This window comes from Anoplolepis gracilipes, chromosome 13 (genome assembly GCF_047496725.1).
Source record: "Anoplolepis gracilipes chromosome 13, ASM4749672v1, whole genome shotgun sequence".
Classification (NCBI taxonomy): domain Eukaryota; kingdom Metazoa; phylum Arthropoda; class Insecta; order Hymenoptera; family Formicidae; genus Anoplolepis; species Anoplolepis gracilipes.
In genome coordinates this window covers 3,387,076-3,413,550 of record NC_132982.1, presented here as the reverse complement: position 1 = coordinate 3,413,550, position 26,475 = coordinate 3,387,076, and the positions used below count along the sequence as shown (strand labels likewise).

The following is a 26,475-nucleotide window of genomic DNA, read 5'->3' as shown; positions in this document are numbered from 1 at the left end:
CAATGCAATATAGTATATAATAAACGAAATCAAACTATCCCCTTGCTCTCCAAACTATTATTATTTCTCGCACCCTTTAATCGTGCAGGTAGGTCAGCAGGTATTTTTGACATCGTTTATTAATATGTAAAAAAAGTGTTTTAAAAAATCTAACAAAAAAAAAGAAAAAAAAAAAAAAAACCTTCTAAATAAAGACTAGAATAAATTTGAAAAATAATTTGCTTAAGCAAATGTTTTACGACCATTCTAAATTGACGTTTAGAAAAATGACAGATAAAAATGACCCATCAATAACACAAGAAATAAGGGACATGTGTGCATGTACCATTCCACTCTGATATTATACGACATGGATGAAGAATCGCGCGGTATCCGTTTATTGCGGGTTTAATGCGCGAGATTGCGATCGCGCGGCACAAGCTCGACAAGCTCGTGTTCTCCATTCGGCATCTATCTTCGTCACGCATTGCATTGTGTCCGCAGGGCTCGATTAGGGTTGGCTTTCCGATTGTAACACGTCGTCGCGTGCAACGTTCGCTGGCTCGAGTTCAACCTTGAAGACGGAGCCGCCGCGCACCCTGTCTCTCTCCGTTACCTTCTGTCCGCCCCAAGGTCGTAGTCGCGATCGTATAATTCTCCGTTTTTCGTGTTTCCCGGTCCTCGACGTGCTTTATGCACGTCCGCGTTGCGTGCACGAGCTTGCAATTCTGGAAACGAACCGCCCGCTTTCTACACCCCCGTTTCTACCCTTTAATCGTGTGTATTCCCCGTGACAAATCAAAGGAGAAAAGTTTCAAGGCCGGGAGACATATTAAAATAGTAAGAATGATTTACTAATTTACAAACGTCGTAGCAAACTTTGACAAACAGTTGTCCAAGTTGGATAAAAAATTGTCCGAAAGCTGGCAAGTTTACGTCGCAGAAAATTTTTCAAAGTCATATGTCTCGAGTTTTAATAATATTTAAGACGTATCGATTGGCACAAGGTAACACAGATATATTCCAGATCGCCTCTGGATGTGTCTGTTACATCCTTCATTAAAATTCATGGAAACTACGGTGAGCATAAAGTAAATTCGATTTCTCTACCGAATCGTGTTTTGGTTACCTGTATTATTCATCAAAGACACACAGAGAAAACTAAATAAAGCTTCTTTAGCAGTTTGTAAATCTATTTTTGGTTGTTTATTATGTTTCTTCGATAGTTATACTTCGGAATTGCGTTTGTCTTTGAATCATGGCGGACTTGAGACACGGCTCAGGTGTCTTTTATTGAAAAGTCTTCGGTGAAAACATATTTTTCTGTCTTTTTACGGTGGACTGATATACAAAAGTTTTAGAGAACTAAATCCGGTATAGACTAGAAAACTTTGTGCGGTTATCATCGGAAGACAAATAGAGGGTGAAATTAAATTCCTGGATGATATCGAGCCAACATATCATAAGATTATGATATGTTTCCCGTATCGCGTAATTAATGTCTGTCGATATCCCATGTCCCATATTTTTACGAAAATGGATAATAATGAATTATATTTTTCAATTTGTGATGAGCACAAATGGAAAGATTAATTAAATAAATGTTATTTGATATTTTTTTTTCTCCGTTTTCATGCACTCAGTTTTTAATACTAATAATGCTAGAAAAAAAAAAAAGAAATGCCAAAGAATTTTCAATCGGATTAAAACTGATAGCGAACATAGAAACATGTAATAAAATAAGTATGAAAGAATCGCCGTGCATTAAAAGAGCGAGATATTCCCAGAGAATTCCCAAGATTCTCCATTCGTTCGGAATTGTATACGGTACAATCGCCATAGCCGAAATTGCTGTCGGCGAGAAATGATGGATCGATCGGCCGCTCCCAGCAAGGCGGAAATAAGCCCGCGGAAGCGCAACGTCATGTTTCACGAATAAAAGAGGAGCCTGTGAAGACGGATTTGTTCTCCGAGTCTCTCGGTTCTAACGAGCGTCTTGACGCTCGTAAATCGGCAAGGACGATTGAAAGGAGATGGTTTATCCGGCGACTTCTTTCTGTCTGGAGCTGCAACTCCAAACGACGAAACTTAATTCGAGCATGGAACAGAATCGATTACCGATGTCGACGACGACGACGACAAGGATGATCGTTGTTTACGTATTCTTCTTCCGTCGGCGTCGCCGTTTCCGCAACATCCGGCTATTTACTCGAGCATGTTGCTCGCGATCGTACGGATTTTGGAGCTGTCAGATACTGCATCGCGCGAATGCCACCCGGTGAACTCGAATCGGGAAACAGCAGCCGGTGCAACGCGATATCAATATCGCCGATTTTTCGCCGCGAGATATTTTTCCATACATATTGGATACGCGTGTGTCTCTTGCTCGAAACAAAACTTGCACGAGGTAAAATGTGGCTCCGAATTGCAATATCGTCTGTTTTGTCGAATAGAAAAATTAAAAATTCAATAAATGGATATAAGAGTGGACGTTCATCAAACTACAAATAAAAGCACAGCAAATTTTTCAACCAATGCGTTTCTCAAAATTATTATCGTATTTCATGTATATGATAATTTGGTGCAAAAATTTTATTGTATTTTATCACGAAATTCAGAAAATTTTATTCTTGTCTGTCACTCACAGAAGAAGAGATATATATCCCGATAATTGTCAATTTTTTTTCAAGTATACCTCCAGAGAACCAATAATTCTAGCACATATTTTTATGGAATAAATTCGCAAAAGTTTCTCGTAATTATTTCGCGAAATTCCCAGCAATAAAAACAGTTTACTGCGTCGTCATTATTGCGGTATATTAACGCCAACGTTAATGGCAATTGAGTCGACACAAAGGGACATTAAACCGGTTTAAAGGTATGATAAATAAGAAATTAAAGAACGTTTTCCAAGTTTATAATATTTATAAATCACATTAAATATAGAGAGATGAAGCTCGATATAACCGATCGACGGCTCGTAGTTATTTTTCAATCTCTCCGTCAGTCTGACGTTTCTCCGTTGAACGTAATTATTTATTCAACAACTTCGACAAAGTCGAGTTATAATTACAGGCCAATTTCTGTCGCAAAAATGTTACTCGGAATTTGAATAATAGAACATATCTAACGTACAGTACAACACTCGATTGACTTGCTGAGCAGACAGACAAAATAAATCGATTTCAGGGTGTCCAAAGTGTTCGTATAAGCCAAGGAAGTTTACGAGAAGTCTGGGACATCTTGTGGACGGGATAATTTGGTAATCCAATTCGTTTAAGAGGATGCGAGAGCGCTGAAAATATAAAAGGACGAAATGCAGAGGAAAGTTGGAGAGACCAGAGCTCGACTTTTGTTACGGCTCGCGGAACCGTGTCTAAAGTTTTAAAGTAATTGGCACCAGAGGAATGTAGGTTAGTCGCTTTTAGCACTGTTAATGTCTTGTCGGTTACTTTGCGCAGCAATCGATCGAGTAACGAGCTACCGAAAAGGCAATCCGTCCGTCCGCTGATTGCCCGACTCATCGTCGCGATACCACTGATGTATCATGATATCGTAAGCGAGGCGAGAGAGCTTCGTTACTCTGATTGCCATGCAATGCTGCTTAATCAGATTCCCTGTACTCTCCAACGATACATCCTACAAGCCCTCGAGCTGATTACCCCTTACACCCCGACAGACGGGGATATTATTGCTTGAGAAACTCGAGATGTAATTGCGTATCTTAATTATCGTGTTTATGCATTAAGGAAAATGTGTGATTAATCTTTGAAATTCTCACTTTTATTGTTTAGTATAATTAATAAGAATTATTAGAAAAGATTAATTAAATGGAAAAAGAAAACTATAAATGTTGTGCAGACAGATTAAATTTTTTCTTTTTTTTTTCATTTCTTTATGATCTGCATAATTAAAGTTTATTTCATTAGGATTATTAAAATATTTATAAATATATTTGCAAAAAGAAATGAAAATTATAATTATAAAAAATTCTATTTTATTTGAATGTAAAATATATATAAAATTTTTATTTTATTATAAAATTAAAATTAAATCCGGCAAAATTTGCTAACTATTACAGAAATTGACAAATATTATATGTAACTCACCAGTTCTCAGAAGCGTCCTCGTCGAGGATGGTCCCGTCAGCAAGTCGATGAGACAAATTAGCCGCCGTGCGCGGTCGATTCCGGACCCTTGGTGGACCAACGACACCGGTCCTCGACAAGCCAGCTCGGAAGGACGCCCTTGCCCTGTCGACTGCTCGAGTCAACGTCATTGAGTCTCATTAGTACTGTTAGTAGTCGGTGTTAGAGCCAAGTGGCAAGCAGCGCTTTGCATTAATTTACCGTCGCAAGAAACGGCAATTACTGTCGCTTCTACGACGACCGATATGCATCGCGGCAGTTTTTATTGTTTACATACGCGATGCTCGACTTATGTATTTGTATTTGTACAGCGTGAAAAAAGTAACGTGCAGGACGTGCAAAATGCAAGCGTTGTAATGTTTGACACGACCATCACACGTGCGTATGATTAAGTCCCAATTAGGTAATTCGGTTAAACTAATGTTTACAATTTGATACTAATCTCTTTTTCTCTCTTTTTCTTTTTTAATTATTTTACACCACAATGCTTTCATAGTCGCTATTTAAAAAACAATAATAAAAAAATTGTATGCGAGTTCTCTCTTATACATTTTATACTTTCATTTACAATAGTAATGACTGATGATAATTTAATGACATAAGTATTTAACATCTAACATTAACGGGAAAGGTTTACCAGTTTCTATTGAAACAAAGTAATGTTTCGGGAGACATAATTGCCGCAGAAAGTTAAAGAGTGATTTAACTTTGTCGACTTTGCATTATCATGCACAGACCCGTCGAATTTGTCACTTTGAATACTGAGAAAATCCATTTGCCACGTCATTTCGCAAGGTTACTCGACAAAGATAAGTCAGTCGATGTGAAAACTTTTAATTCAACGTCCACCGCGTGGTTCGTGACGTCTGGCATGCAGATGACAGAATCTGTGCAATCTCCCCGTTTCCGCTCCGTTGCTTGATTTCGCGCCAACCGTGGCCGTTGAACTTTCGCTAAAATATTATGCCTGTCTTTTGAACCTACGTTCCTCGACGCCGCCAAAAATTCGTCGACCTCCGCGCGCTTAATGCGTACGTATACACGCGATCGCGTCAAGTTTTTGCGAAGAAACGCTCGAAATAAGAGGCGCGGATTATTTTTCACAAGTATGTATCTCTCTCTCGCCTCAGATTTCAAAAAAAAAAATCTCTTCACAAATCTCGCCCGAATATATCGTCGTGTTGTTAAAACTCATCATAATTCATTGGGAAACGATATGTCCAACGTGCTAAAAAAAAACCCGATTATCGGCGAAAATGCGCGCGGTATTTGCTCGTTATGTTTAATCGGTATGCAAATGCATGCGCTTGAAACGAGATGACAAAGAAATTCCAATTAAAAAATATTCCCACAAGCTGCAGAACAAAATTACAGCCATATTGTTCCCCAGCGTCAAGAAAAAAAAGATAAATAAAGAGAAGCTGTGAAAAGAGTGGCGGCAATTATATACGATGATCGACAATATTCTGGATTATGCATTGATATCGATTGTCGTTAAACGGGAAGAACCGTCCTTCGTGATTTTTCTACTAAAATAATGTGCCATTAGAATGCGGACTGATTGAGTCGTTTCCGAGATGTTTTCCTACGAGATATTGACTTGAGCCAGTCGATATCACGTCGACTCAATAATCGGAAGAAAATTGATATAAAACCACAGATTGGAAAATATGACGAATTACAGAGTAAATAATTTAAGATAGAAAGGTACTGTCAAAGATGGATGATTGTGTACAAAGAGAGATGTATAGAATTAAGTAATTTTATGTAAAAGATTAAATCCTGTATGAGCAGAAGCAGCTGAGAATATTGTAGCGTAGATAGGATAGAGTTTTGATATGTTAATTATACTTGGTAATTATTTAATGATTATTAATTGCAATAATCGCGACATGAGACGACCGATTTATTTAGATGATGGATTACACCATCAAATATCCGTTATTGATTGCATTTTGATGAGGCTAAGACTGAATAGAGACCACGCTCTTGGAGGAACAATTTTAAACTCTGTACAAACTATCGATCGATGGATTATATCGGCTTTTCAAAATTTCTGCGTATTCAGTTTTATTAATATTTCGAGTGAATTGAAGTAGCATTGGATATCGAGCATATCTCAATTGCATGCGTATACTAGTTGTATATTTCATATTCACAATCCATGAAATATATTCTATTTCTGATTAGTAGCTATTAATCATTTATCAAATATATATTAAATAAAAAGTTTTAAAAAATTTTTTACTTTCAAATTTTTTATCACATTACGTTTCTCTCTTCATTTATATCATATGTCAAATAAATCGTATATGTGTATTAATTAAAAGATTTTCTTTATTAACCCTTTGAGTCACGAATTTTTCTAATTGTCAGTATTTTATTATATAAAATTTAGTTATTACGAATCCGTTGTCAGATTTTCAAAATTCAAGATAGCGGATCCAATATGACAGACGAGATTTTCAAAATTTTACTTCCGCCATACTGGATCCCTATATTAAATTTTGGAAATTAAATTTTTTTTCCTTTAGATTCAGATTCTGCGATCTAAAAAAACCTTCAGAGAAAAAATTTAAAAAAGAATACAACTGTTACTTTCAATTTAGAACAGAAAATATTGTTTTTTTATATATTTTTTATCAAAGAAAGGAGGATTTAACAAAAACAACACGGTGGAAAATTCTAAAAAAATTCTGAAAAATACTTTAGAGTGTCCTAAGATTATAAAAAAATTGCCGCATTTATTGTCATAATAGATTAGTTGAAAATGCATTTTTTCGTAAAACAGTACTACTTTTGACTGTTTGTTTATATATGGTATTTTTGCAATTAACAATTAATGGCTGTTTATATTTTTTTTTACACTTGTTGATGATCTGGAGACTCTAGTAGAAACAAAAAACCCGATATTTGTTGATAAAAAAGTAGTTAAAACAATAAAAAAACTACGAAAAAAAAGGTGGGTCTCTGGGTGACCCGCTGTGACTCAAAGGATTAAACGAAAAATGCAGGAAAATGTCTCCGAAATAGAGTGAAAGTAAAGAGAGAGAGAGAGAGAGAGAGAGAGAGAGAATAGCCGCGTTCATTGATTTTTTTGTGCGTGACGTCTATGGAAAAAGGTATTTCCTCAAGCACGCTTTTAATGCTACGCGACTTTCCGTTACGATCGATTTCTGTTACAAGTCTCTAACCATCAGCTGAGCTGCTTAGGGGGAGGATTATCAACCGGGAGGTAAGGTGCCTGTGCCTATAGCTACCTATTCGAGGGCATAACATTTATTACCGGGTCAGGGTTAACCGTTAGGCGCGCCGCGCACGTCCAGCGCTCTCTGCAGCGTCACTCTAAAAATAGTTTCGCGAGCACTCCAGATATAAAACGCGACCACGTGTCCCGTCTTCTCATACGCATATATGCAAATACGCGTGTATGCGTGCATGTTTTTTTTAAATTGGCACGAGAAAACTGTGGAGAAGTTTATCGCGAAAACGTTCCTACGCAATCCTACGGATTGGAGATTAAAGTTTACTTGGTGTAAAAGCCTCCTTTCAATCAATGCAAATCAAGCGTTTTCTTCAAATGACGAAAACACGTTTACTAGAATTCTTTGATAAAAAGAAAAAAATAAATACGACACAGTGGTTTGTTATTAGCAGCAATCTAGAAAATTAATTTTTTTTATCGATAAACTTTATACATCATTGTTATTGTATCTTTTGTGAGAATCACGGAAATGTCATGTGAACGCACTGACATTATGCAGAAGAGCAATACTGGGACCGCAGCGGCTTTTACATATTTTATACCGCGTCTGTCCAGCGATAACGCGAGAGCAAAATCTAATTATATGCAGAGATATGTCGCATTTACATGAAAATATTGCATGCGCATTAACACAGGGGAGTAATAGATAAAAGCAATTCATGCATTCAAGGATACCCACAAATTCTACGGCCATATTAGGATACACATATACACACACACACACACACACACACACGTGCAGGGGAAAATGACAATGCAGCGATGTACGTAATTGCGCAGACGAAAGAAGTCGCGTCCAAATTTCCGCAGGATTGTAACGCGGCTCATTATGCGGATACACCTGACCTGGATCTATGATCGTAATAATGATCGTCACAAGAGGAGTAGAGCCTACGTGTGCCACAACATCACGTGTCCCACTTGTAAGAACGGGGCGGCGGCGAATGTCAGCGCGCGACGGTGTCTTATAACGGACGATGCAGCGGCAAGTAATGATAGCCGCGTGTTTAAAAGCCGCAGGAAGTTATATGTGTGGGAAGCACGAAATGTCTTGGCCAGGATATCGTGTGTAAATTGTTCCGCCCAAGTTTATCGTTTAATTCAGCTGCGCAAAAAGAGCTGTCGAATAGGATTGCGATTCGATCGGCGGACGTCGCGTACGTACAGAGCTCTGTAACGACAACTCGATTGATTAAAAAATGTTGGTCTCTTTTCTCTCAAATCTGGAAAATTTCAACCAGAATTTTAATATCCGCGTATTTTTTTTTTTTTTTTTTTTGTAATATTATAGAGCTCGTTGCGTGGGCAGCAGAAGTTTCTCGCGATGTACAAGAGACTCCGGAGAGTGTTTTGGTTTTCGGAGCCGCGGTGAAATTTTACGGTAAACTTTCGTGCGAAAATTCGGACACGCGCGCGAATACGATCGGGACGAGTCGAAGTAGAACGAATAAAATTGGAACATACAGCGTGTCGCGAGCCTGTTGTTGGCCTGACTCGGTGGCGGGATCGCGGCCTGCGGTGGCGGCTGCGAGCTCAGGTCCTCGAAGTTTATGATTTGTAGGCAAATGTCGTCCACCTCGCTCCTTATTAGCGCTATCACCTCGCTGCAGAGGAACTTGGTTCCTGAAACAGAAAATTAGCAAGTCAGATATATTACGAGGGGAAATCGCGTCTCTGACCGCACGTCCTCATGGAGCTCTCATCATAAATGTATATATATTCGAGAGCGATCCGCTGTGCGCCAAGTTTAATTTACTTGCAAAATAATCCGCGAGTAGGGGGATCGTTTGAAACAACTTTTCGCAGACTCAGCATCTTGTGAAAACCGACGCGCCATTCGAAAGATAGTATCTCGAAAAACAATCCTAGATAAAAAAAAAAAAAAAAAAAAATTGATTAATGTGTAAAACTGAATTGTTCCAAGTTAAATTTTATATTTCGTAAAGTAAAGAGCGCAATCCGGGCCAACTTCTTCCATCTATATACTCGAAAACTCAAGTTCTTAACAGCACTTGGAAGCCAGCGGGAACATCGTCGATGGCACTTCGATGCGTGTCAAGGACTGTCGCGAGGCGCTGCCATAAAATTTGGAAATACCGAACGATGTTAAAATCAAGAATATAAATCATCAGAGAAATTTATGCCGAGGCACGTACACAAAGCGCCGTAGTCCATTAGCGACTGTGCGACGCGATAAATATTCTAGATTGACGTTTAGTGGATGCTTCTCAGACATCGATGCGCAAACTGTGCAGCGATGGTAATATTTCACTTGTGGATACGCGGGAAGAAACAAAAAGGAGCCGATAATAAAATTGCGCAACTTGCTATAAAAGTCTCTGAACTGCATCCGAATAATTTGTCCCGTTCTAGCACAATGTTAATATCGTCGTAAAGTTTATATTGTCGTTCAAGTGACATAAAAATGTGAGCTTGCTCGATATATAAGTCCGTTGTTACAGCCTCGTTACATCAAACATTAATATAATCTCGCCAATCTGGATGCGGAATTTATCGCACTCTCTTTTTGCGTATGTGCTTGCAAACATGTTGGAGTATCCTCGAAAAGCAACACTGTTATTTTATCCTCGAGTTCCACGAGCCACGAGAAACATAAACATGTGATAGCGCTTTCCTGTCAAACGTCAACGTCGGTTTCCTGGTGCGCGTGATTAAATAAAAAAATCATCATCAAGCTGGAATTTAATCTCTTGCATTCTCTAATTGTAACTCGTCATCCCAGTCGTGATAATAGTAACAAAACGGACACGCAAGATAAGTAAGAAAAGTAAGATGTCAGGTTTTTTGTTACAAGTTCAGCTGCAGTTGGAAAACTCGGCAATCTTGCGCGGAAGGAAAATAATTTCCCGCGTGAAGAGTGTTAACGAGATTTATTTAAAGTACGCGAACTAATTAGAGACGATGTTTACGCGTCCTTGGACGAGATTCAAAATATATATCAACACAAAAGAAAGTATGTCTCTTGCAAAAATTTTCCCAAGAAACCGTGCCAAGATAGCCACTTGAATATTCTGTAATGAACATCATCCCCCGTACAACGCGTCAACATGTCTGATAAGATTCACATGTTCTCGGATTACACAAGCCGTCAATTTGTGATACCCACAATAGATCGTTTCTCATCTTGATCGATGTCAGGGTCAAGGATGCTGTCCTCGAAATTTTTTGTCCAATATATCGTGTGATACAATAGATATCATCTTACAGGGTATAAAGAGAAATAAATTTTCCGACGATATCTTTCTACAAAATTCCTTAGAATTATAGTTGTATAACGTGTATTTTTCAAAATAGAGAGAGAAACATAATTTTATTTTCGTTCAAGGACACATTTTTATCTCAGACACTTCTGTTTCTAGTTAATCCGATTTGAATGTCATCGTAACTAAATTAACTGAGACATTCCAAACAAGCTCTCCGTTTACCCAGCAAGCCCCAGTCGTGCTGTTAATTTAACAGTTTGCACCTCGCGTATTGTTAACGCTTAAAGCAGCTGATACGTGTGGTTTCTTCAGAAACGTCACGACAAGCTGTCCTATCGATCCGCCAGCGCTCTCTTTCTCTCTCTTTCTCTCTCTTTCTCTCTTTCACGATTTCTCTTTGTCTCCATGTGGAATCATGCACGCCGTGCGACGGGGTCACGCACAGTTGGCTTTTTAAGTCCGGTTGAAATGCGAGTGAATCATATTTCAATGCGTGCAACTCGCGAATCTCAAGCACGATCACAAAAAATTATTGCACGCGCTACTGATTTTCTTTTAAAGATAATAAAAAAAATATTCTATCTTTTGAAAAAGAGATACTATTTAAAAATAAATTAATTAATTAAAAAATAATATTAAGTGTTTTCTTTGTATTTTCTGCTAAAATAATCATTTTTTTTTTTTTTTTTTTTTTTTTTTTTTTTTCTGCTCTATTATATATTGTAGGGCATAATAACAACTGTATAACAATTATAGTAATTTATATAAATTTAATCATTTTTCAATTTCAACGTTATTTTTTTCTCTCTTTCTGATGGCATCTCCATTTGCAGACTTATGTATGTTGTTGTAAAAAAAAGATTTTATCAAAAACCTATTCAATTACAAAGGATTTCGACAACCAATCGGTAAAAAATTCTTGTTGCCGCTTTGTGTGACTCGTTATTTCGTGTTTGTTAAAATAGAAATAACAAAGCGTTCTTAAAAAAAAAAAAAAAATCTTATACGAATAATTGCAATTCGGATAATTCAGTTGTAATGGATACAAAGGGGATGAGTTATCGAATTTATATAATCCTCATATAAGAGGTTTGTATTAATACCGCTTTATAATTTTCCGCTTTATAAGTTAGTTGCATATTATATTCTGACTGTATTTATATCTATATTCCGTCTGAAATTTTTGTCAATTATCCCCGTGGACATTATCTTTTTCTGATTAGAAGGAAGTAGGAGGCTAAAAATGAGAGTCAATGTGCCGGAAAGTGCGAAGTTTCTCCTCCGGCTGGTGTCACCGAAAAGGTTAAATGATATCACTGGGAACACTTCAGCGCGTCAGATAAGGTGAGAGACGGATGTTTTATCTCCGCGTAGTTCCGGCCAGAACGGTCACTATGTCGGACATTAAAGTTCTATAGGTGCGAAAGGGCGGGAGGGGGGGGAGGAGGGGGAAAAAAAGAAGGACCGAGATAGCATAACGGGGATACTGCGGCAGCTCATTTTACGAGTACGGTGCTTCGGAAACACGCGCCCTCGTAAAACCGACAGTAAAGGCAGTCGTTTCTCTACGAGCGGTCCGGATAAATTTGTGCGAGATGGAGTGCGCGACGTTTCCTTCATGTATATACGTATGACATCGCTGCTAATCCAAATAAATTTGAAATTTCATGCTTTCGGAAAATTGATCGAAATTTTTTTCTGAAGCTAATTCCAAAAAAAAAAAAAAAAAAACCAGTTCCAGGTAGCAAGCACACGACATTTTGACCACGTCAAAACATGGTCAGTTCGAGTCAAATATGACGGAAAAATGACGGACTAATGTTACAGATCGAGGACGACATTTCAAGATGTTAAAAAGACGTGACTTTATGACCATTTTAGACCTTATTAGTGACGTTTTAATGACATTTGATCGAGTGTGAATTCGTAAAAAATGAAAAATTCATTCACAAATATTGAATTCGTTAATGAAACTTTTCACTTTTCACGAGTTTACGCTAGAGGAAAAGATTCATGATCAAATGTCACGATCAAGTCCCAGGTTATAGAGGAAATTCATGTTGGGGCCCTGAGGCATATAGACAATTGTGAATATCAAAATTATACGTAAAATTGTTTTAATAATTTAATAACAAGATATAAAAAATAAAATTTTTTAGTTAAAAAATAGTAATACTTAGGCGATTTACAAGAATCACGATATTATGACGTTTTTTTTACAACATTATTAAGACGTCACAAAAAAAAGTTTTAAATTAGACATTACTTGGTCACGTGACGTCATTCAGCTAGAAATGACCAGTTTTCGACGTCAAAATGACATGTGCTTGCTACCTGGGTTGGACAAATTCGATGTGAAAGAAGTAATGAAAGAAAATTGAGATATGAAATTTAAACAATGCCGTAATAAAAAAAGATATAAGGTGAATATGAGAGAAATTTTTTTAATATGGTCGAGAAAAATGTAACTATACGAAAATATAATTTCAAACATAACATGTAAGATTGTGTGTTACATATTACCGTGTAAGGCATTCTCTCGAGAGATGTGATCATATATTCGCACTGGTACATGAATTATGCATTATCGGTCGCTCGTTATCGTAAATTCAATGGAATTAATATACGACGTAACATAATTCCCGCGACGATCGTAAAAGCCGTGCGTAGCAAATTGCTGTTGACGGATCAATGCGTGTTCCGGCACGTCCTTTCGTGTCGAAACGTGAACGGAAATTGCGGACGATTGTATAATAATTCACGGCAAACCAGCAACCAGATCAAGGTTCGCCTCGACCTCATTAGGTTCTTCTTGTCTATAGAATGCTTTCAAAGCAGCTGATGGGACATTCACGAGAGAGTTCGTGACTCGAGAATTGATGGAGAATGTATTTTTAAATTTTGCAGAATTTTTTTCTCTCAATATTATTAAATCTTATTAATATTGCAATAAATATCTCCGAGACTTGAAAAAAAAAAAAAAAAAAAACTCTAAATTTCGAAGAAAATCAAATCAAGTCCTCCGGATGAGAGATGCGAGAAGTAACCGGCGGGGATGGGAGGGATCGAGAGAACAAAGACGCAGACTTTTGCCAAAGTTTTCATCGAGATACGCGAGGTAATCCGCGAAGAAACGAAGAAAGGAAGCCCTCATTGTCGGATAAAAGTCCGCGGGGCGCAATTTCCAAGACCGCGTGGGTCCCAGTCGACGATGCTGAAGGACTATTCGCTTTGTTTCGCACAAGATCTCGTCCCATCAAGTCCTCGGGTGCAACTTTAGGCCGACAATGAGGAAAACCTCGTCTCTCGTAGAATCACGGACGAATTGGCGAACGAATTGAGGGAGAATAAGAAGACGCAAAAGTAGAGGACGATGCGCCATCGGGGGTGAACGTACTCGAGACCCACACACAGTATCGCCGAAAAAGGCAGAGAGGGGGTGAGAGTGTGAGAGATATCGGACGCCGAAGGGAAAAAGGGGATCGCGCGTCCTCATTGATCCCATCTTCGGGACTCTTTCTTCGAAAATCCGATAATCCGCCGTCGACGACCGGCCACCTGATGAAATATTGTCGGCCATCGATCGGCTCGCGAGAAGGATCGTTGGTCGGCCGTGAAATTCTCCAGCTAAGGCATTGTTAAATCTATCAGTGACAAAAATTACTCGTTCAGATGAAGTCCTCGGATGAGAGTCGGAGATACGATCCTTTCTTTCACCGAGCGAGGAAGAATATACGAAGAACGGGCTTTATTTAACGAGGCATTAAATTTTACAAGGTGACGTTTTCTCGCCGTTGAAAGATAGCGTTGCTCTTTTTTTTTTTTTTTCTTTCTTTTTCGCGGAAAATAAATCGCGGGCTGATTTATGGAAGTGTTACGTTGTACGGAGAAAACGCTGGTCGACGGAAGCGAAACACAGTGTAAACCTCAAAGAATCGGACAAATTTCTCGCGTAAAGCGCCGAGCTGTCGCGATGCGCATCGATTTATTTCCGTGAACGCTGGCTAATTCACGTGCTCGCGCCGCCGGTAATTTACAGCACGCATCAGAAGAACACACGGCTAATATTAGAGTAACGGTACGCGCGCGCGCGCGCACATAACTGTAACAGGTTTGCGATGTCCACGGGACACGTCGAGTAGAAAGAGTAAAGGGAAGAGTCCAGTAGTCTGCACCTATTTCGAGAGCACCTCGTGTAGACGGTAATAAACTCCCGTTGATAGTTGCACGCCGTTTTCCTTGGTATTTTCGGCAGAGAGCACTATACGTTTATGACACTCGAAATTGCCAATAAAGGAAATTTTTTTCTCGATTGAGAGTTAAAAGTAGGTCGTCCAATAGGATATTAATAAACTGTCTACTCGTCAGATTGCGCGTAATAATGCCAAAATTTTCCATTTTACAAATATTTATATTCAAATTTTTTAAATTAAAACTAATTTATTGTACGTCAGCGAGCTGATTCTTTTTTATTTATAATATTAACAGACAGTAAGTAATTCTCTTGTAGAAAAAGATGAAGTTTCTTTGGCACCGATGTTTTCAATTACCTGGCCGGAAAGCAGTTATTGAGCGAGAACAAGGAAATATACAACCGTGACAAAAGGAACGCGCAGAGAGACGGATATTTATGGTTATCAGAGTGCGCGTAAAATAGGCGAGTCTATGGAACAATAGTCCTGGCCGACGGCCAAACGTATCTTCGGCGTCCGGGTCCGTCTCGATGCGCAGTATATAGGAAGAAACATACAGGCGGAATTTGATAATACGCAGCGAGAGAGGCGAAGATAACAAAATGAGTTTCTAAATTTGCGACGCGGCAAAACCGAGCGGCTACTATAAATAAACATCCGCAATTCCGTCTCTCCTCCTCGGGGACCCGCACATTACCAAAAATAAGCCGACTCCAAGCTTAATCCGCCAAACTAATTTACACATGGCCCTTTCTCATTCAATCCCCTCCCTCATCTCTGGGTACGTGCACTCACCTTGCGAGGGATTCAAATCGCCACATGTAGGTCCTTTATCCCCGCGATTTATCGATTTTTCTTTAGCCCAGTGAATTGATGGCCTATTAATCTCTTTTTACCTTTTTTTCGCGGTACCATAAATTTGCGGCCGTGACTGACAGCAAGATGTATAACTGCGGATTTTAAAAGATAATGTGTTCTGTTGTATCACATTTGCTTGCCTCCCAACAATACATTTATTCGTAAGATAAAGATTTTTTTTTTTTCACTAATTCTCGATTCTTCGATTTTTCAGTTTTTTTTTTCTTCTTTGCAAATAATATATTCTAATTTTTATCATTTATCTCTAATCTTGTATCGCGTTATAAATAATAAAGGATATTTTTTCTCTATTAAATTTGCAGAAAAAGCTTCAACCAGCAGTTATTACACATCAAATGACATATTGTGTGTGTGTGTGTTGGTGATTGAGGAGATACTTGGTGGACAACCAGTCGGGTCACGATACCGCAGTGCGAGCGAGTGGTTAATAGGTTAACGGCTACCTCCAATTGGTCGATGACGCTATGCCACCGTGACGTCACGGGGGAGTGCAATGACTCTGTGACGTGGTAGCGCACGGTACAGGCCAAGCGATGCACAGAAATATAACGCGCGCTCTCTTTCCCTCTTTCTCGATCCACCCTCTCTGGTTGTCTTCTCCTCGTTTATCTTATCTCTCTCCTCCCTCTACTCTTTCCATTTGCCCTAGCTTTCTCGTTTTCTCTCTCTCTCTCTCTCTCTCTCTCTCTCTCTCTCTCTCTCTCTCTCTCTCTCTCTCTCTCTCTCTCTCTCTCTCTCTCTTTCTCGAATTCATTCTCTTTTCCTACTGTGCATACGAGGCCTGGCATCGTAAGCTCCGAAAGCTCGATAATCAGCACACTTGCCAGAAATGGTCACGTGACCGACAAGAAAATGTCACTGTAACGTAAATACGACGTAAATAAAACTCAGTAGTGGCTTCCTAAATCTTTCTCTCTCTTTCTACGATTAATCAATTTTAATTATATTCCAGAATGTCGCGTACTTTTGTTGGAAAGATATTTCCGTCTACATGCGGTCAGGGTTAGACAGTTTAATTAATGACCCAGGAATGTAACAAATTGATGGAGCTCAGAGATCGGATGTAAGAGCGTTGAGAATGTCTCGCTTGCATTCATCGCCGAAAGATTTGTGTCTGTTTGCATAGAGTGCATCGGAATAACATCCTAAACGACGGAATGCGATCATTAACTTTGACATACTATTCACGATAAAATTAGATAAACACGCGTTTACGTAGTTTCTCTCAAGTACAAATATTCATGCGTATATATTTGTTTTCTCAATTTTGTTACATTTAATCTTTCATAAAAATGAACAAACCATTTGCGAAATTGAATGAAGGAAAATATTTCGACGTTTGCTCTCTGAAATTATCGAAGCAATTCGCAGATATAGTCGTTATTCTCTCGAGGATTGAGTTAGCGTCAAGCTATCTACAGAGCAAACAAATATTATGTCAAACTTTCGTTTCCTGTCGACAAACGTGTCTTGCTTCCTGCGAAGCGAGAATATAGTAGTTCAGTTCCCTATTTTCTCCTTATCTTCGATCGTATATGTCAAGAGTTCTCAGATTAATTTCGAAAGAGAGTAGACGAGTAAGTATTGGCAAAGACTAATTGCGCCTTTGCAAATGCGCACGTGGGTCTCTTTTCGCTCGAATATACGAATAGGAGTCATTTTCTTCCGAAATAATGATCTTTGGACGATTGTCAGTACAATTGAACGAGTTTCTTTTCGGTTTTTTGTCGAACGGGAAACAGTAATTTCGACCTTTCCTATATAAAAAAAAAATAGGAATCTAAATGTGATGGTAAAATAACACGCAACATATCGAGACTAATAAAGATAAAATAAAAATGCAAGTCCGATATCTCGCTGATCGGCAGTGGTTCATGAAATATTTAAACAATATCGGATGCTCAGTTCTCAGTTGCGGCTAATGTTATAAGTCGAATAATTTTAAATGAAGCTTTTAATATATTTTGAATTATACGTATATTACCTGCGCGATCAATTATTGGCACAGTAGTGAAGCATTATTATTACATTTTATTTTGTCTATCAATAGATTATACGGGATAATGCTATAATATAATTTCGAATATCGAATGTAATAAAATATTAATAAAACCATGCTTTCGTCCCTCGGGAAAATTCATAAAAAATGTTAGACATTTCGACGATAGGCTACTTTAAATTCATTACTACCACTCCCTCTTGTGAATATCGAAATGTATTTCTTTGTCGATTGATTTGCATGAAAATAAAAGGCACAACAAACTTTTCAAACAGTCGCGATTCAAAATTAAAGAATATATGAAAAAAAGGAGATGGAAGGACAGTGAGGCCTTGAGGCTCTCTTGATATGAGATACTCGGTATGAAAAAATTTACAAGATACGTCAGAATTTTGTCGACTCGCGGGGATGGTGCCAGCCAAAGCTCTATAAAGCTCGCAACATCGAAAGCTCCTGTCAGAGGAGCTTCGTAAATCACGAGGATGATATGAAAACGCGATTCTATGAAAGACTTATACTGCCGTGCGGATTCACGGGAATACCACACAAAATGACGAAAATCCGAGAAGCTCAGACTGTTTCTGCTAACTTTGCGATATATTTTGACCCAGTGTTGAATATTAATTACGCGTTTGTGTAGTAAAAATATACACTAAGAGAACTAACCTTGACCTTCTCGCCAAATACGTTGATGTATAAATAAAGGAAACTGGTGGGCGAGTGGAAAAACTAGAATATGTCAGAGAAGCCGAATTAGAGCTGGCTTACAAAAAGAAGAGAGAATGTAAATAATTTTAACTACTTCTCTCGCGATATATTATATTTTATTGCCGTATTTTATAATCGTATATGAAGCTCAAAGAAATTACATATGGTTTGGATAGTCTTATCCTATGGTGTATACGAATCGCGAGAAAAAAGAAAGGTAAAAAAATTATGGATTCTTTTTAATGGCCATTAAAATTCCCTGCGAGCACAGTCGCGAGAAAAGGAATCTAATTTCATTGTCACAGAATTACGGCCGCGACGTGGCATAGTTGAAACGTTAGCTCCGGGGAAAAGTAAGGAACGAGATAAGGTATAACGTTAATTACAATAAGAGTAAGTAAATTAAACCTACAACTTTGCGGGAATCCATTGCTGTTCCTCTTCCGGGCTCTCCGCGTCGCAGCTCATCACTCGTTCTTATTCGCGCCAATTCCCGGCGGAATTCAGCGAAGCCTCGCATGAACAGGCCGGAAATCGATTTCGCGAGAAAGGCGGAATCTCTATAGGCGATCCGAGGACGAATGAGTCTCTTGTCGGAGGCGCGATCGAGCTTACAGTTTCGCCGGGGCGTAATATAAAAGATTCACAAGCAGATCCCGCGCTATTCGCATCGCGCCGCTCCCTCGGGATGCAGAAATTGCGGTCGCGCTTACGTGACTTTCGTGAAAATTCAACAGGTAATATTCGTGCACAAGCGTGAAAAAATTTCCGCTGATCTCAACATGCATATAATTAATGTCGTGTGACTCAATTATACAGATTTTTCAAAAAGAAAGAGTATTTTATTTAACTCTTCTATTATTAAGTTAAAATCTTTATAATTAAGATTTTGTTTTATTCGCGTTAAATAATTAGATATAAATTAGAAATATATGAGATATATATTATTTTTATTAATATTGCTAATTAAATTAAAATTTTGCTAATTATTAACCCTTATTCCGTACTGACGGATCATTTTTGTCTGTGATTTTTCTAACAACACGTCAATATCTCGAAAACAAATAATCATAAAATAATATATTTAAATAAATTATTTTTCAAATTTATTATTTTAGTCTTTGTTTAGAATGTTCAAAGAAGGTATATACATTTTTTCAGATTTTTTTAAACACTTTTACGTATTAAGTAAACTTATCGAAAATACGCTGTACCCATCTGTACAGTTAGAAGGTGCCAAAAATAACAATACGGAGTAAAGATTAATTATAATGGAATTTTATAGAAATAATTTTAATATATAATATTAATTCTTAAGTACTATTGTTAATTAAATATATTTTAAATAATAGATTTTATAACAAGAATTTTATAACAGGGACAATATATTGTGACGATATAGTTATAAAAAAATTAGAGTTTAGAATTTTACAGTTTGAGCTGTCAATCGATATAGATTTTTCCGGAATACACGCGAGTTTTATTCCGGCACAATGGCGGAGCCGATATCGGAAACTCTGTTCGCGAATCGCGGAATTTATTCACTAAACGGGTTAGATAACGCAGAGCGTCCGCGAAATTGTGCATTCGCGTGATCAATACATTGACACCTTTCAAAGTAAAGCGCGAGTTTCCGAAATAACGATGGAACGAATTTAAAGCACAAAAAGCGTTATTTTGAAAAAATCGACTTTCAACTGCGTGTACGCAAACTTTCGCAGATTAAAGAAATAATTGAAATTATAATTTGCACGTGTCCGAAAAAAAAGAAATTTTCACATTCTTATTTCCTGCTTACTAATGTGTAATCACATTATCATCAATAATAATTAGATTTTTATATTTACGTCATGTGAATCTTTTTAAATTGTTCAGTAATTACATAAAAAAAGAAAAAATAGAAAAGAAGTTTTATAATATTGCTTTCAGTTCATTTGATACAATATCTTGAAATTACCACGCTCGTGTTTTTCAGCGTATTGAAAATTGCAAGCTATATCAGCAAACCAAGAATAGCGTCATCTCGCTAATTATATACTTGCACTATATACGTGATCACAGCCGCAACAGTTTTTTCGTTCATCGTAATTTAATCAAGCCTGCCTTTTTAACGATTACGAAAATTAATTTTATTCGGTCTCCTCGCAATTTTGTTCATAAACCATTCAGCCATAGAGCCACTATTTTATACGAAACGCGCGAGCCTTTACTCGTCGCACCGCGAGATCCGTATAAGCTCTCGATCGATCCGCCGAAAATTCACTCCAACATCTCTCGCGCGATCGAACGCGAACGGTCCGAGCATAAGCAAAGGCTTGGCTCGCTGCCGCCGCGGAGACTGCAAGCTCGCATCTTAGGTGGTGCCGCGCCGGCCGGCCGTTTTCCCCGGCGATGCTTTCGAAATCGTGCCGCGGGTCCGCAGCCACGAGCCGACAGGAGCCAATCGACCGGCCATGGTGCGAACGCCACGGACGCCAGTCACCGGGTCGTTGTCCTGTGACGCCACCGGGAGCTTTGTGGCCCGTGCCCGAGCCCCGAGCTTGCAGCCATCGTCGCCGCCGATGGCGTAGAGTGGAAGGGGAAAGGGAGATGGGGAGGGGAAGGACGGTTGTCGGTGACGTCACACACGTGGTAAACGCCACCGGCGATGGACCAAAAGCGCGGGCGGGTGGGGGAAGAGAGTTCGTGCGCCGTCGTTTCGTGATGTCATTGACTAAACGGCAACGTCGTTGTGCCGCGGGGGAGAGAGGGACACGCGAAAAGAGGGTACAACGGGCGGGGAGGGCAGGTGTTTTAGCAACGAGAGGAGGGGTTGGAATACGAGCACGGAGCTATTCTTGGACGCCTCAAAACACGCCGTCCTCGCGGCCGCGAGCCGCGAGCCGCGAGCCGTGTTGCGTAACTATGTGCGAGAGCTTTTCTGAAGAAGGCGTTCGCGCGAAATGGCCCTCGCGCAAGAGGAGAGGTGAACGAGAGAAATCGAGCGGAACGTAAAGAGAGAGAGAGAGAGAGAGATCGGTAGATGGATTCATCTCACGGTGACATAATTACGCACGATCGGTTGGTTCTACCGTTTAACCCGAGGTGATACGGATTCTGTGGAAAATCGAGCTTTTTAATGTATGAAATTTGATTCGCAAATTATATTTATTAAATGCATTTAAATATTTTCATGTACACGTTCCGAAAAAAAAAGCGACCGTAAATTTTAATGTAAAGGATTCTTTAGGCATATTTAAAATCAATTTTTCATGAATTAAATATGTCGCGATATAACTATAGTTTTTTTAATTATAAAGGATGGAAAATTTGTAAGAATGATATTAAATACTCTCTCATGTGTTAAATTAATAGATTTTACGATTTTTTGAAAAGTATAAGTTAATTTAACAATCGTTACGAAGAAAAGTTTTCTTGTTCAAATGAAATCGATTTGTCAGAGATGTCTCTTTACCTCTGACATGCTCGCTCTATTAAACGTGAAAGGGTTAGCGTTAACGAACATGTCTATGACAGGATAATTGATATACGCTCGCTCTTATATCTATCTGCAATTTTCGCAGTCCGAAACTATTATTAATCGTTCTTTTAATGTAGATAAAAAATTCTGTCCGCTTTATATCCGTGAAAGCCAGTCGGGTCGATAATTATCAATTATACTTTCATCACGGTTTAGCTACAATCGCAATTTATCTTTTTGCGATTTAATTATTTATCTCAATTAACTAATGATGCAAAAAAATGAACCTACATATATTTCATCGTGATATTATGCATTTATGAATTTATCCTTTTTATTCTTAATAATTATAACTTGTATTCGCATCCAACATTCAACGCGCAACGAGACTTTTTTGTTTCAATATTTAAAATGTTTTTTAATTAATCGATTTTAAGGTTTTAAATTATTTATTTTATCTCTTCAAATTTTTGTTTTTTTCTTCTTAAAAATATTGCAAATGCTCTCTCTCTCTCTCTCTCTCTCTCTCTCTCTCTCTCCAACTTATTGACGCTATAAGTATTGATGCTATAATTCAGTTGTTAAAAGTTTCGCGTAATTAGCCAACTGCAGTCGTATCTAATGCATAGCGCAATCGTAGTTTGAAACTCGGCAGTCCATTGATTAATTTTCTATGCCGGTAACTGTACCAACGTAGTAGGTATAATAGTTATAAGAGTCCCATGCAAGGCCGCGTGTTATAAAGCTTGCGTTGCGTTAACTCTGATTAAGAGATACGCGCTTTTCACGTTTCACAAATCGTTTCCCTCGAGCCAAATGCGAAATAAACAATTCGATGCAGTAAACAATTTGACGGATTTAATTCGCTAAAAACAGTTGGCTTTATTTATTCACCTCACATTGGAGAAAAACATAATTGTAAAGAGAGAAACAATTCACCTTGATTGCATTATATTTCGAAAATCAACATCAATTAATTAAAGATAAATAACGCAAAATAAAAATGTGAATTTACGTAGCCTCGAGAGCTAAGTAACTACGATTGAAAAATGACTAAAGTATCCTACTTTTCAGGCCCTTTGCAGGGACTACTCTGTGTGTTTTCCTTCGGCTTGCGAAGTGGCCGTCAACGCTTACATGATATGCGCCGCTCTGAGAAGAGCGAGAGTTTGTTATTACAACAAAGGGTGCGGAATCACCCGTGGTACGTAACTATTATATTCACTTACGCTAACACATTCGCGGATGTTTCGCCCCGGCAAGTGTCAAGTACAGGTTGTTCCTCGCGCGTTTCGTACTTCCATCGACACTCCTGCTCTCTCTTTCTCTCTCTCTCTCTCGTTATGTAGGGCGAGATTTAATTAAGCCTCTTAATTAACGCGTCTCGCAGCGAAGCAATGTGCCCATCCATCTTGCGCTTGTGAAAGAAAAGCGGGAAAGTAGGATCTTTTTCGTCTCGTTGCTTTCGTCAGAGCGCGACGCTGAAGAAACGGGAGAGAAGATGAGAACAGGATGGGGGAACACGTTTATAATTGCGCTGTCACAGTAGAGTTGTTAACTCTCGAATAACAGTAACAATTACGTGCTTTGTTAACTGACCACTGACAGATAGGTAATTACGTACTATTTTTTTTCTATATACGAGTGATGATTATCGCGGTGATTGTGTGTTCCTAGAAAAAAAAAAAAAAAAAAAAAAACTGCCTTTCGAGGCGTTGATTTTTGTTCATGATTTTTCTTTTTCACATTAAAGTATCGCTCGAAAAATCCGGAAAGTTAAAATAGCTATATGAGTCTACCTGACGGCACCTGAGAAGTGGGAGGTTCTGTACTATGACTATGATAAATTATACAGTGGTGACTATTGATTTCACCGCGGCTAAGGTCAGACGCTACGGCAAAATCGAGTTCGAAGTAAGCACTGGCCTGCGAACAAATTCAATCTTCTTGCTCCAAATAACGGACCTCTTACTACATCCGTCTTACATATGAAAAAGCCTCGTAGCTGATTTGTTCCCGGGGAAGAAGTTCCCGGATAAATGTATACGTTCGCCATAAAAGAATGAGTACAAAAACAGGTGTCTAGCAATAAGAAATGCCCATGCAAATCGCGTTTCAAAAGGAAAAAAATGCTAACATGTACATACGAGCTACCACGGGGGTGAAATAAAAATAAATATTATCATTAATCTGTGTTTAATCTTAAGTGCGTTTAATATTAAATGACGTCTTTATATAAATTTTTAATAAGCCCTATCTTAGAAGGAAAAGATCCCAGGATGGAGGATGGCGGGATGAAAGATGCCTACTACGTTTGCGACTTTCCTACTAGCGACCAATAAATCTCTACGTGCGACAACGCGTTATATTGATTTATTTCCGCCGGCAATAACCGTAAAGTTAGCGCGACACTTCGTATTTACCTCGGCTACTACGACGGAAACATACAAGACGCTTTCGTGATGCTATTTGGTAGACGCGAAAAATGTTGTCATTAAAACGAATGTCCTTGAAAACGACGGCAAATTAAGATTATTTACATTCCGAGTTCGCGAAAACAGTTTCTAAAGATATATATTTAGGTTGAAATATGTTCGCTTTCTCGCGCCTTCTTTTCTACATATGCATAGACACCCGCAAGGACAATATCGTTTTGAACACATCATGGTATGTTACGTATGCATGACAAACGTATATCTGAACTGTCATAGACCAACAGCTGGAGAGTTAAAAAACGACCCTCAAGTTTTTATTTGCATGCTGACGTATCTGTACGATAGGCTGTATCCTTTATCGTATTCAATATTAAAGCATATATATCGCAAAACTTTACACAATCCAGATAGGCTATTCTCGTAATTTTTTTAAATAAACAAAATAAAATTCTTTCGCATAATTATCATCGCATATTTGATGCCGATTCGATGCCTTAATTAAGTTATTAATTGACACAAGTACTCACCGTCTTTTCTGTAGTAAAGAATCTCGAAGTGCTTTTCGACGCCAGCGGCGAGGGCGTCTCGTAGGGCCGCGACCGCGTGTGGTGACGTCATTGGTCCATGGAGGAAGTCGCAGACCGCCGGACGCTGCATCACCTCGGCCCTTGAGAAGCCGGTCAACCGGCAGAAACCGTCCGAGCAGTAGATAATGTGGCATAGTCCCTGTTGCGCATTCGCCACTAAAAAGCTTCGATCTGCAACATAGCAAGTATATAGAATCAGTTTAAACCTAAAGCCTCCGACTCCCTGTCCCCTCATTCTTGACAGGTGGACATTATTTTTTCAACCTATATAATGATACTCCGAAAGAGAACGCCAAGTATTTTAGTTCTAATAATAACGACAGTCACGCACGCGCTTCGTTAAATCTGTCTCGAGATTTCAATAGCTCATTAAGATACGTAGCTGTACGACGTGTTCTCGCAATATCTATATTTAACCAGATTCACGGTAAACTATAATAATAAGATGGACGCTCGTTAACAATAATCCGGGAGCGACCTGGCATTTATATTTACTCTCTGATCGCTCGCATGCATTGAGCTGCAAATTAACGCAACTGCCATTTCGCCTACGTACGCGTATACCAAGTTTCAGACAGTCATGATGATACCTTATTGTAAGGAATATACCGTGTGCTAGATTGTTTTTCTCTTCCAATATCATTTGTTACGTTTGCATAAATGCTTCCGGCAGCTTTTACGAGCCCGTTTTATCGTATAACGAGTAACGGATTTATCCTAGCGTGTGTGTGTGTGTGTGCTATATGAGAATTTTACGCGTCATTTCTCATTGCTGACGTAATAATAACAAAATATGAATACACGGCTACGAATGCTCGATCGCTGCTGCCGCAGATATTCCAGAGATTCGCGATCGTCCACGATCGATCGTCGTGGTAACCAATTCGCGGATGGCGAAATAACTGAAATTCGCTCGCGAAGCGCGACGACCTTCGTCCTAAATCCGGCGACAGCCTGAAAGTGAACACCATAAAATATTTCTGTGCCCCGGGGCCATTAAGGCCGTCTGCCACGCGACTGTAAGTCGGCTTCTCGTCGTCTGTCTCTCTCTATCTCTTTTACGTGCCTCGTCAAGAGGGAGGCGAATTATCCGACACTGGATATACATCCAGTCACATGGATGATTGGATCGCCATCGCGTCTTTCAATCCTCTCGTGCTTTAGGTTGAAATCGACATTATTTCCTGTTGACAAGATGGGAGTGCGGGCACGCGTCAGCTGGCGACGCCGCCGTCGCCGCTGCCGCCGTCGCCGACACTGTCGGTCATTCCAAGAATTTATATCGAATGCATGTGACTCACTCTAAGCTGTTATGCGAAGCTACGCAAATGACATTCTACGTTGAAATATATCGCTTTCAAGATACTCGGGCTATTGTTGGTCAACAAGGCTGCAACTCGATGGATACGTGAATGTTTTCTGTGTGTAAAAAAAAAAAAAAAAAAAAAAAAAAAAAAAATAATGTACACATAAAAGTACATGTATTTCAATAGGATTTACAAGAGTTTCTTTCCACTAGAGGTCTTAGGGTGCATTAGAGTTTATGAAACAAAAAGAAATATATATATATATATATATATTTGCACTAGCGAAAAGAA

The 26,475-nt window shown here is 38.8% G+C and overlaps 1 protein-coding gene across 15 annotated transcripts in view; it reads right to left on the bottom strand.

Moving 5' to 3' along the window:
• The window catches only part of Sei (potassium voltage-gated channel seizure), a 103,031-nt gene that overhangs the window by 58,943 nt on the left and 17,613 nt on the right, over nucleotides 1–26,475 (bottom strand). For 11 of the 15 annotated variants that reach the window (XM_072904241.1, XM_072904237.1, XM_072904242.1 and 8 more), the window contains exons 2-4: nucleotides 24,818–25,048; nucleotides 8,857–9,015; nucleotides 4,089–4,239 (exon numbers count right to left, since the gene is read on the bottom strand). In XM_072904241.1, coding sequence (XP_072760342.1) covers nucleotides 4,089–4,239; nucleotides 8,857–9,015; nucleotides 24,818–24,947 — 440 coding nt within the window. In that variant the 5' untranslated portion in view covers nucleotides 24,948–25,048. Of the gene's footprint in view, nucleotides 1–4,088; nucleotides 4,240–8,856; nucleotides 9,016–18,807; nucleotides 19,241–24,817; nucleotides 25,049–26,475 lie in introns of those variants that run through there. The other 4 variants (XM_072904229.1, XM_072904238.1, XM_072904243.1 and 1 more) reach the window with 3 other exon arrangements.